Source organism: Vipera ursinii (assembly GCF_947247035.1).
Source record: "Vipera ursinii genome assembly, chromosome: 1".
Lineage (NCBI taxonomy): Eukaryota > Metazoa > Chordata > Lepidosauria > Squamata > Viperidae > Vipera > Vipera ursinii.
The window spans coordinates 354,047,999-354,060,835 of record NC_139512.1 but is presented as its reverse complement, the minus strand read 5'-3'; the positions used below and the strand labels follow the sequence as shown (position 1 = coordinate 354,060,835).

General features: G+C 44.0%; 1 protein-coding gene and 1 long non-coding RNA gene across 2 annotated transcripts in view; both read left to right on the top strand.

Annotated features, from left to right (window-relative positions):
* Positions 1-12,837, top strand: part of BCAS3 (BCAS3 microtubule associated cell migration factor) — a 467,769-nt gene that overhangs the window by 318,117 nt on the left and 136,815 nt on the right. Inside the window, exon 17 of the mRNA XM_083379706.1 lies at positions 6,521-6,565. Within this exon, the coding sequence (XP_083235832.1) occupies positions 6,521-6,565 (45 nt within the window). The remainder of the gene's footprint in view (positions 1-6,520; positions 6,566-12,837) is intronic.
* Positions 10,383-12,445, top strand: LOC310632569. The gene is made up of 2 exons (XR_014490871.1): positions 10,383-11,295; positions 11,331-12,445. It is a non-coding gene; the product is annotated as an uncharacterized lncRNA (long non-coding RNA).

Below are 12,837 nucleotides of genomic sequence, written 5' to 3'. Positions count from 1 at the left end.
GAGAAGCAACCTGGAACTAAGGAGAAACTTCCTGACAGAACAATTAACCAGTGGAACAACCTGCCTCCAGAAGTTGTGAATGCTCCAACACTGGAAGATTTAAAGAAGAGACTGGACAGCCATTTGTCTGAAATGGTGTAGGGTTTCCTGCCTGAGCAGGGGGTTGGACTAGAAGACCTCCAAGATCCCTTCAAGCTCTATTCTATTCTCATTCCATATTCTATTCTCATTCCATATTCTATTCTATTCTATTCTATTCTATTCTATTCTATTCTATTCTATTCTATTCTATTCTATTCTATTCTATTCTATTCTATTCTATTCTATTCTATTCTATTTCTATTCTATTCTATTCTATTCTATTCTTCTATTCTATTCTATTCTATTCTATTCTATTCTATTCTATTCTATTCTATTCTATTCTATTCTATTCTATTCTAATTCTAATTATTCTAATTCTAATTCTAATAATTCTAATTCTAATTCTAATTCTCTTCTGAATACAGTTTTCTACTTTATTCCTCAACTCGGTATATAAATGCAATAAAATAAATAAAATAAATAAATAAAACTCACACCAAAGCCAAGCTTAGAGAACTGAGAGACCTCACATGACAGGTCAGAACTTTCATAGGTTGTCCTTACGTTATGACTGCAGTTGAGCCCAACATTTCCATTTCTAAGTGAGACAGTTGTTGTTTATGCAACCTTTCTTGCCACAGTTGTTAAGGGAATCACTGCAGTCGTTAAGCTAGCAACACGGTTGTTAAGCGAATCTGGCTTCCCCCATTGACTTGGCTTGTCACAGGGCTTCAAAAGGGGATCATGTGACCCCGGGGGATGCTGCAACCATCATAAATACATGCCATTTGCAAGCAGCCGGATTTTGATCATGTGACCATGGGGATAATGCAGCGTAAGGGTGAAAAAGAGTCATGAGTCTCTTTTTTTTCCAGTGCCATTGTAACTTCGGACGGTCACTAAATGGGTAGCTGTAAGTCGAGGATTACCTTTGAGGGCACGTCCAAACGCCACACAAACAACTGGTGATACTGAACAACTCATAAACATACTGATTTTACTGGAACAGGGCTGTCTCACTCAGAAATCTCGAAAGTGTGTGGCCCACTGTAAAGTTACTCGTTGTTACCCTAGGACAGAGGTCACCAACCTTCCTTGGTTGCTGGACCGGAGGGAAAGGGAGGGGGGAAGCATTTTAAGTGACACAGACGGGGCAGGGCTAAGTGCTTGGGTGATACTCACTAGCCCTGCCCCGTTCTTCTGCACCGCGCCCTGTTTCCGGGCCCTGAGGCGCTGCATCGGCCTGTTTTTGCGCACCGAGGCTCAGCGGCATCCCATTTTCATGCCCTGAGGTGCGGCGTTGGCCTGTTTTCGCACAGTGTGGCGTCCTGTTTTTGCTTTAGCAGCGCGGCAGCAGCCCATTTTGGCACCCCGTGGCACGGTGATCTCCTGTTTTTGTGCCCCACAGTGCAGCACTATTCTGGTTTTGTGCCCCACCGTGCACCGACGGCCTGTTTTTGCGCCCGGCAGCACGGTGTCGGCCCGTTTTTGCGCCCTGAGGCCCGGCGGCATCCTGGTTTTGTGCCCCACAGTGCACCGACGGCTTGTTTTTGCCTACCGCAGCACAGTGTCAGCCCGCTTCTGTGCCCTGAGGCCCGGCGGCATCCTGGTTTTGCACCACATGGTGTGCCAATGGCCTGTTTTTGTGCCCCGCAGCACTGTGTCAGCCCGTTTTTGTGCCTTGAGGCGCATCGTCATCTGTTTTTGCACGGCATTCTGTTTTTGTGCCCTGTGGCCCCTGCGCTAGCACAAGTGGGGGAGTGTGCGCACACAAATGTGCACGCTGGCCAGCCTGTCCTACGGTCCGGTGGCCAGCAGCCCGCGGCTTACTACTGGGCCGCGACCCACAGGTTGGGGACCCCTGCCCTAGGACAATCATGGTTAGTGAAAGACCTCAACCCGGACCTCTCTCTTCAACTCGGTTATTGAGTCAATCGGTGCTATCCTGCCTCTCGCGCGCGTCTGCTTTATTGGGTTGTTTTTCATTTTAATTCTCTTTAAGGCTTGGGGTTTCCTTTGGTCTTTTGAACTTGTCATTGTTATTTGTATTTTTCCCCCAAACTTTTGGAAACTTCCCTTTGATCATTAGCCATGTGGGGTTTGTGTCCCTGTCTGTGTACTTTGGGCGGGTGAGGAGGGGAGACGCTCTTTGTTCAGCGTCTCGCCAGACCCACATTTTAAGCGGGGTGGGGGGTGGGGGAGGGAGTCTTCCAGATTTTTGGAAAGAGGGAGGTTAGTGAATCTGCTTTGTGGAAGGAAATGCTGCATGCGCACTCTTGGGGTTTGCCTGCGTCCCATGCGCCAGGTCGACATGCCGTGCTTAGGGTTACCCTCTTTCCTGGCCAGTCAGTGGGATCTGCCACCCTTTGGCTTCCCAAAGCTGGGGAAGCCACGAATCTGGGTCTCAACATTAGCACTTTGCTGGGCAGGACCCAGCCCAGCTCAGATACTACAGGCTGTCCTCGACTTACAACCGCAACTGAGCCCCAGATTCCTGTTGCTAAGCGAAACATTTGTTAAGTGGATTTTTTTCCCCCATTTTTTTTTTCGACCTTTCTTGAGACGGCCGTTTTAAGTGAATCACTGCAACTGTAACGTTAGCAACACGGTTGTTAAGTGAATCCGGCTTCCCCATTGACTTGGCTTATGAGGAGGTCGCAACGTTTTATCCCGTGACCCCGGGACTGTCATACTGTCAGTATGAACCAGTGGCCAAGCATCCGAATTTTGGCCACGTGACCCTGGGGATGCTGAAATGGCTGTAAGGGTGAAAAATGGTCATCAGTCCTTTTATTCAGTGGCGTTGTAGCTTGGAATGGTCACTAAATGAACTCTTGTGAGGACTCCCTGTATTCTGTTTTTAACGATTGCTACATACAACGCGGTTATTCATCCCCAACATCTATACCGGTGTTTCTCAACCTGGGTCACTCGTAAGAAGGGTGGAGTTTAACACTGCTCGACGCTTTTTTTTTAACTTTTTGCTGTTCTCGTGCAACTTAAACCTATTAGTGTTTAGCAGCCTCTTCTGCAGATTTTCGCTGCAGCCAGTAACTGCAGCAGGAATTGTCAAATCTGGTCCCGATGCTTTTGAATATCTGGGCACAGCTGTGCTTTAAGCCAGCATTCCCCAACCATTACGGCTTGGCAGCCCTAGCAGGAGAGGGAGAAGGGGAACCGGCCTGACACTCAAGTTGAATTTTGTACGTGTGTGTGTTTGTGTGTGCTGGCCTGCCGCTCGCGCAAGTCGAGCTGTGCATCTGCGCCAGCCGGCTGCTGGCATGGCCTGCTTCCGAACAAGCCATGGCCCGGAGATTGAGGACCTCCTGCTTTAAACGACAGGTCGGCTTACAAAGCTGTGCAACCTTAATGGGTAGGGGTCTCCAACCTGCGCAAGCTGTGGGCTGACATGCACACAGCTCAATGGCGCAGGCCGGTTTCCCTCTTTCACCCCTGCTGGGCCGCCAAGTCGTAAAGGTTTTGGGGATGACTGACGTACGACGCAATTGTATGAACAGGTAGTCTTTGCCTTACAACCAAAATTGAGGCCAAAATTTCCATTGCAGAACGAGATGGTTGCGAGGTGAGTTTTGCCCCATTTTGCGACATCTCTCGCCACACTTGTGAAGTGCGCCCCTGGAGTTGTTAAGTTAGTAGAAGAGCTGATCAGCCACTCCAGGTTCCCCATTGACTTTTGTTGTCAGAAGGACCCAAAAGAGGATCACCTGACACACACACCACAGGACACGGCAACTGTCATAAATATGAGTCAGTTGCCAAGCGTCTAAGTTTTGATCTGGGACTATGGGGATGCTGCAACGGTCGCAAAAGTGAAAAACAGAAGTCACCTTTTTTCAATCTGATTATAACTCGGGACGATCACTAAACGAACAATTGTGCATTGAGGACTGTCTTGTCCCTGTTGCCTTTTTCCAGTGTCTGTGGGGACGCACTGCATCTCAGATTCTCCTACAGGGAATAAATAAATATACGTAGCCCTTCCACCTATAATATACGTAAATAAATTCAGAGTTAAAACAGATGAAAAGGATTTAACCTGAGCCGTTTCCCCAATCCAGTGACTTTTATATTTGAAGTGTTTTTTATTTTATTTTCAATGATGTGTCATTTCAGTGAATAATAATAATAATAATAATAATAATAATAATAATAATAATAATAATAATAATGCCGTGAAAGCGAAGATACAAAAATCTACTGACAATCCAAATTGCCGACTTTGCAACGACAAAGCTGAAACTGTTTCACATTTAATATGTGAGTGCAGCAAAATCGCGCAAACTGATTACAAAGCTAGACATGACCGCGTTGCTAAAATAATCCACTGGGCATTGTGTAAAAAATACGACTTGCCTGTGTCCGAAAAGTCGTGGGAACATAGGGTGGAAAAAGTTGTTGAGAATCTTGTGGGACTTCCGAATACAGACAGATCGCCATTTGGAACACAACACGCCAGATATCGCAGTTGTAGAGAACTGAAGCGTACAGCTGATTGATATGGCTGTACCAGGAGATGCCAGAGTCAAAGAAAAAGAACTGGGGAAAATTATGAAATACCGCGACCTGGCCATCGAAACTGCGCGATTATGGATGAAACGCGTAACAGTGATACCCATTGTCATCGGGGCACTGGGAACTAGGTCCAAAAACTTTGCAAAACACATCAAGAAATTGCAGCTTCCTGCCATAACTCCAGCAAAGCTACAAAAAACTGCGCTACTCGGAACATCTTACATTTTAAGGAGATACCTGGTTGATAGCTAGGACTAATGATTGACATGGGTTGCTGCCAGCATCCTAGGTATCAACCAGGTATCTCCTTAAAGTGTAAGATGTTCTGAGTAGTGCAGGTTTTTATATATATATAACTCCAGCAAAGCTATAAAAAAAACTGCGCTACTCGGAACATCTTACATTTTAAGGAGATACCTGGTTGATACCTAGGATGCTGGCAGCAGCCCGTGTCAACCATTAGTGCCAGTCAATTTGAGTGTTCAGTTGACTGAGTTTCATGTTTTATGAATAAAAGCTTTATAATAATAATAATAGTAATAATAATAGTAATAATTAGTAATAGTAATAGTAATATTATTATTATTATTATTATTATTATTATTATTATTATTATTATTATTATTATTATTATTATTATTATAAGGGACCTTGGAGGTCATCTAGTCCAATCCCCCCCCCCCCCCCGTTCAGGCAGGAAACCCTATTTTGAGCAAGTACAGTTCAGACTTTGGGCTGCTCCCTTTGAAAGTAAGTAATACCAGGAAGACGAGAGAGGAAATTGTGTTATGCATTTCGGTAATGAGGAACAGGTATTATTTTCACTAGCACCTCTGAGTTTCTCGTGATTTTTTTTTCCCTAGTGGGAGGGGAGGGAGCTCAAGGATAACTCGCCACAGCCAACTTGGTCCTCAAGTTACAACCATTCATTTAGTGACCGTTCAAAGTCACCACAGCGCAGAGAAAAAAGTGACTTAGGATCGTTTTTCGCGCTTACCACCGTTAAAGCATCCCCACGGTCACGGGATCAAAATTTGGACACTTGGCAACTGGCTCGTATTTATGACGGTTGCAGCGTCCCCTCTGTGTCTCTGTGTTTGTGTGTGTGTGTGTGTGTGTGTGTGTGTGTGTGTGTGTGTGTGAGATCCCCTTTTGCGACCTCCTGGTGAGCAGAGTCAATGGGGGAAGCCAGATTCACTTCAACAACCGGGTTACTAACTCAACAACTGCTGTGATTCGCCTCGTCCCCGTCGCAAGAAAGGTCGTAAAGCGGGACAACGTTCGCTTCCTCAGTGTCCCGCTTAACAGCTAGAAATGTTGGGCTCCGTTGTGGCCGTTAAGTCGAAAGACACACACACACACACACACCATGAAAAAATGGTGGCACAGAACCGCGAAAAAAGGATGCCCGAGGAAACATGGACGAAACCTTTAGAATATTTTTTTTAAAAAATTGTTTTAAATAATTTAAAGAATTGCTGAATTGTCTCGGGGCCAGTTGGACGTGGCGAGTTGCCCCATTCTGTTTTGGGGGATTGGGGGAAGGGGGGGGAAGGGAATTTTTTTTCCTTTTTCTTTTCTTTTAGGAAACCTAAAAGAAACCCCAGACTGAGGGGTTTTAATTTTAATTGGGTTTTACTTTTAAATTTCGGGGACTTGAATTAATTAATTGTTTTAACTGATTTTAATTTTTGTATGTTATGCTTTTAATTTTCCCTGTAAACCGCCCTGAGTCCTACGGAAATAGGGCGGTACATAAATTTAATAAAATAAATAAAATAAATAAAATAAATAAATAAATAGTTAAAGTCAGTATATTTTAAGGCCAGGAGCTGGATGCGTTTTGCTCGTTGATCATGATCTCTCCCCTTTAATTCTCTGTGCGTTTCCCCCGCTTTCCGTGAAGACCTTACCTCTTCGGAGCAGGGTGCTTTTCCATCAAAGCTCCGTGGTGAGTGGATTCCCAGCATGCCTCCTTGTTAATTGGCTGGACGTGATCCTTCCTGGCTGCCTCCGCTTCCTCCGTTGGCCTCCATGCCTGTCTTTCTCTCTTCTTCTCTTTCGCTGGGGGGATCACACCTTACACGGTCATAATACAGGTGGTGCTCGACGTACAGCCGTCCGCTTAGCGTACCATTCAAAGGTACAGCGGCAAATGGGGGGGAGAGAAAGTGACTTATGACCGTCGCAGCATCTCCGTGATCACGGGAACAAAATTCGGGCACTTGGCAACTGGCATGAACTTATGACAGTTGCACTGTCCCGGGGTCATATGTCATCTTCCCCGCCGGCTTCCGACAAGCAACGTCAATAGGGGGCAGCTGAATTCACTTGCAGTTAACAACCGTGGTATAAAACGGGGCACAACTCGGTTAAGAACTGCCTCGCTTAACAACGGAAATTTTTAGTCTCGGTTGCGGTCGTACGTCAAGGACTACCTCTATCTGAGTTTGTGGGCAGAATTAAGAATGTTAACCAAGGCGGGTTGCTTAACTCTGTCCAGAGTTTTCCACCCCTTTTATTTTATTGACGTATTGATTTGTTCAACTGAACATTTATTTATTTATTTATTTGATTTGTATACCGCCCTTCTCCCTAAGGACTCAGGGCGGTTAACAGTGACATAAATAACAGAACGCACAAATACAGATATTGAAAACAAATTAAACCCTAATTTTGCCCAAATGCAGAAGATAGTTACCTTAAAACAATAATTACAACAGAACCCGTCAGACCAGACCGGATTGCTCAAACAGATATGTTTTTAGGTCGTGTCGGAAGGAGCGAAGGTCGGGAGCCATCTGGAGCTCAACCGGTAAACGGTTCCATAGGTCAGGCGCGCCCACAGAGAACGCCCTCCTTCTGGGAGCCACCAGACGGCATTCTCCGAACGGTGGAACCCTTAGGAGGCCTTCTCTGTAGGACCGCACTGGACGGAGGGACGTTGACGCTGGTAGCAGGTGATTCCTAAGGTACTCCGGACCCATGCCATGTAGGGCTTTGAAAACCATTACCAGCACCTTGAATCTTACCCGGAGGACAACTGGGAGCCAATGCAGCTCACGGAGTAGAGGTGTAACATGGGAGTATCGGGAGACTCCCAACACAACTCTCGCGGCTCCAGTTGGAGCCTCCGAGTGGTCCTCAAGGGCAGCCCCATGTAAAGAGCATTGCAGTAGTCTAAACGAGAGGTCATGAGTGCATGAGTGACCGTACGTAGGGCATCTCGGTCTAGATAGGGCCGTAATTGGCGCACCAGGCGAACCTGGGCAAAGGCTCCCCTAGTCACAGCTGTTATGTGGTCTTCCAAGGAAAGCTGTGAATCTAGGAGGACTCCCAAGTTGCGAGCCCTATCTGTGGGGGGTAATAACTCACCCCCTATAGAAAGAGATGGAATGTTCTCAATATCCCGAGATGCCGGTACGTACAGCCATTCAGTCTTGTCAGGGTTGAGTTGAAGCCTGTTCTTCCCCATCCAGACCCGAACTGCTTCCAGGCAACGGGACATCACATCAAGGGCATCACTGAGGTGGTTTGGGGTCGAAATAAAAAGCTGGGTATCATCAGCATACTGGTGATACCCAACTCCAAAACCACGACATGCTGCCCATCTTCCCTAAAAGAGACTCTAGGCATGTCCACTCATTAAGTAATTTAAGTAAGTGGAAGGACTTTAGTGGGCTTGTCTGCTACGCTGGTTCCACGTGGTTGTTCCTTCCAAACATCCTAAGCAGACCGAAAGACCCAGCGACCCCAGGAGTTGAAGTCCACGAGCCATAAAAGAGCCAAGGTTGCCCACCCCTGATCTAGTCATACCCCAAGGCAGATCATCACTATGAGAAGACACTTGTGCATAGGCTTGAGCGAGAAAACAGCAACAGATAGTCCTCGACTTACAACCATCCACTTAACGACTGCTCAAAGTTACAATGGCACTGGAAAAAAGGGACGTATGACCAGTTCTCACACACATCACCACTTCAGCATTTCCACAGTTACGGCACTTGGCAACCAGTGTGTGTGTGTGTGTGTGTGTGTGTGTGTGTGTGTGTGTGTGTAGAGAGAATAGAATAATAGAATAGAATAGAATAGAATAGAATAGAATAGAATAGAATAGAATAGAATAGAATAGAATAGAGATGGAAGGGACCTTGGAGGTCTTCTAGTCCAGCCCCCTGCTCTTGCTGGAGAATTTACTGATAGTCACAGCGTGCCAGAGTCCTGAGATTATCATTTGTGACTTTTCTGTGGAGCTTCTGACAAGCTTGATGGAGCAGTGGGCTAATGCCTCCCTAAGTAACACCAGCTGCCTGCACTTAGTGCAGGTTCGAGTCCCACCAGGCTGAAGGTTGACTCCGCCTTCCATCCTTCCGAGGTAGGTAAAATGAGGACCCAGATTGTTGGGGGCAATTAAGCTGACTTTGTAATAATGCCGCTTGGGGGGGGGCGAAAGCCCTGATAAGCAGGCATATACATAGAATGAAGGCTATTGCTAAGCACACTGATTTGTGCTTCTTAGATTGTAAGCCGCCCTGAGTCTTCAGAGAAGGGCGGGGATATAAATGGGATTTTTTTTTTAAAAAAAAGCTAAGTCAGTGGAGGAAGCCCAGTCACTCAACAACTATATTACTAACTTGACAAGCGTAAGCATTCGCTTAACAACCGCAGCAGCAGCAGCAAAAAAAAAAAAGGTCGTAAAATGTGGCATGGCTTACTTAACAGCTGCCTTGCTTAGCAAAGCGAAAGTTTGGTCTCTGGCGGTCATAAGCTGAGGACTATCTGTGACTGAATTCTCGGTGTGTGGAGAATTGTCCGTGCCTGAGATGAAGAGGTTTTCCTAACGTTTCAAGATGGCAGTTCGAGAGCCTCACAAACAGGGCTGTGCTCTCTCTCTGTCTCTCTCTCTCTCTCTCTGCCCTTATGGATTTTGGCTGGGCCTTTTCTCTGAGGTAATAAAAAGGCATTTTGCGGTGACCAAAAATCAGATATCTGGATATCCAGTCCTTGAGCGAATGAAAGACAAAAATAAGTAAGCGGTCCTCAGCGTACAACCGTTCGTTTAGTAATGGTTTGAAATAACAATCACACTGGAAAAAAGTAACTGATGACTGTTTTTCGCACTGACGACCGTTGCAGCATCCCCTATAGCAGGGGAAGGCAACCTTGGCTCTTTGTTGACTCGTGGACTTCAAGTCCCAGAATTCCTCAGCCAGCCATGCTGAGGGGAAGGGAGAGGTTTCCAAGCTGAGCCATGCCGGCTCAGGAATTCTGGGAGTTGAAGTCCACGGGTCATAAAAGAGCCAGCATTGCCTTCCCCTGGCCTATAGTCATGTGATCAAGATTCAGATGCTTGGCAAATGGCATGTACTTATGACGGTTGCAGCGTCCCGGCGGGGTCATGTGATCCCCTTTTGCGACCTTCTGACAAGCAGAGTCAACGAGGAAGCCAGATTCAATCAATCAATCAATCAGAATAGAGCTGGAAGGGACCCTGGAGGTCCTCTAGTCCAGCCCCCTGCTCAAGCAGGAGGCCCTATGCCATTTCAGACAAGCGACTGGACACTTAACAACTGTGTTACTAACTTAGCAATTAAAGTGATTTACTTAACACCATAAAATGAGGCAAAATTCACTTAACAACTGTCTCACTCAGCGACAGAAATGTTAGGCTCAGTTGTGGTCTTAAGTTGAGGACCGCCGGTTGTTGTTCTGCTTTTTCTTTTTTTGCGGGGTGGGGGGATGGGGTGGGGGTGTCAAGCTGTTCCTGCCTTCCGTCACTTTGAGTGACGAATGCGAGGACCTTGGGATGATTGACACTCAGTTGTGTTGACTTTAATGTTATAATCTTAACGTGATTTTAATCAGCTTTTTGTAGTTGTTTGCCTGTTCACATTAACAGATGCTGCCTGTGAGTTGCTCACCACAGAATTAAGTATCTCTTAAGCTTTGATCTCTGGTTCAAAGAGTTTGTGCAGGGTTTTGAGGAATTTCTGAAAAGCTGACACCCAACAACACAGCCTTGTTGGCTCGCCTGCCTGTTGTGCATTTTGTGGGGTTGTCCTCCAGATGGGGAAGGTGCGGGATAAAGAAGGAAAGCCATGTTTAATGTAGCGGGGGTGCATATTAAAGAAACCCTCTCCCTGAGAAAAAAAAGAACACACACACACACACACACACACACACACACACACACACACACACACTTGTTTATATATAATATATGCAAAAAATAAAATAAAAAAATCCGATCGACTCCAAAGTATTTCCAGCTGCTTCACCCTGAAACGGTTCGTGTTCTTCCCCAAATCATCCCTCTTTAGAAGGTCCCCATCTGGTGTTTCCAACATCCTTGATATTTTATTTTTTAATTAATTTATTATTTTTGCAAGTAACTCAAGGCGGTGACCTCCTCCAATTTTCCCCACAACAACCACCCTGTGAGGTAGGTTTGGTTGAGAGACATTTAATGACCCAAAGTCTCCCAGCTGGCTTTCATGGCTAAGGCGGGACTAGAACTCACCGCCTCCTGCTTTCTAGCCTGGTGTCTGACTCCCAGACAAACCTGGCTCCCTATTGTTTGTTCATTGTTCTTGTACTGGGTTTTTATCCCTGTAAGGCGCTTGGAGTCACTGAGAGTGAGTTGGGCAGCCATATAAATAATAGAGTAGAGTAGAGTATAGAGTAGAACAGAATATAACAGAGTAGAATAGAAACAGGAAGAATAGAGTAGAGTAGAACATAACATAACAGAATAGAATAGAAACAGGAAGAAGAATAGAATGGAATGGAATGGAATGGAATAGAATAGGATAAGAATTATTAGGAATAGAATAGAACAGAACAGAACAGAACAGAACAGAACAGAACAGAACAGAACAGAATAGAATAGAATAGAATAGAATAGAAATAAGAAAGAATCAAATCAAATCAAATCGGATAGGATAGGTTAGGATAGGAATAAGAAAGAATAGACTAGACTAGACTAGACTAGACTAGACTAGACTAGACTAGACTAGACTAGACTAGACTAGAATAGAATAGAATAGAATAGAATAGAATAGAATAGAATAGAATAGAATAGAAACAGGAAGAATAGAATGGAATGGAATAGAATAGAATAAGAATTATTAGGAATAAATAGAATAGAATGGAATGGAATGGAATGGAATAGAATAGAATAGAATAGAATAGAATAGAATAGAATAGAATAGAATAGAATAGAATAGAATAGAATAGAATAGAATCGAAAAGAAAAGAAAATAGGAATAAGAAAGAATCAAATCAAATCAAATCGGATCGGATAGGATAGGATAGGAATAAGAAAGAATAGAATAGAATAGAATAGAATAGAATAGAATAGAATAGAATAGAATAGAATAGAATAGAATAGAATAGAATAGAATAGAATAGAAGAATAGAATAGAATAGAATAGAATAGAATAGAATAGAATAGAATAGAATAGAATAGAATAGAATAGAATAGAATAGAATAGAATAGAATTATTAGGAATAAATAGAATAGAATAGAATAGAATAGAATAGAATAGAATAGAATAGAATAGAATAGAATAGAATAGAATAGAATAGAACAGAAACAGGAAGAAGAATAGAATGGAATCAAATCGAATTGAATAAGAATTATTAGGAATAGAATAGAATAGAATAGAATAGAATAGAATAGAATAGAATAGAATAGAATAGAATAGAATAGAATAGAATAAGAATTATTAGGAATGGAATGGAATGGAATGGAATAGAATAGAATAGAATAGAATAGAATAGAATAGAATAGAATAGAATAGAATAGAATAGAATAGAATAGAATAGAATAGAATAATATCAGAATAGAATGGAATAGAATAAGAATTAGAATAGAATGGAACGGAACAGAACAAAACAGAATAGAACAGATCAAAGGAAAAGGATAGGATGTGGGTTGCTTGTCAAATAGGCACCAGCAGGACTTTGGGGTAAACCAGCAGAGAGGATTCTTATTGCACCCATCAGAGTAATCACAGCCTCCTGACAAATAGAGATGATGTTGGCTTGAGTCAAGATTAAAAGCTCCAGATTAAAGCGAAGACTATATGGAATGTAATAGACTTCAAATCCTTGTATATGCACTTGTAAGAGTCTCTTGTGGTCCGTTTGAAGCTGCGGTTATAGCGCATTTGAGGAAACGAACCCCCGTTTGCTTACACAGCAATTGGGTTTTCTTTTCCT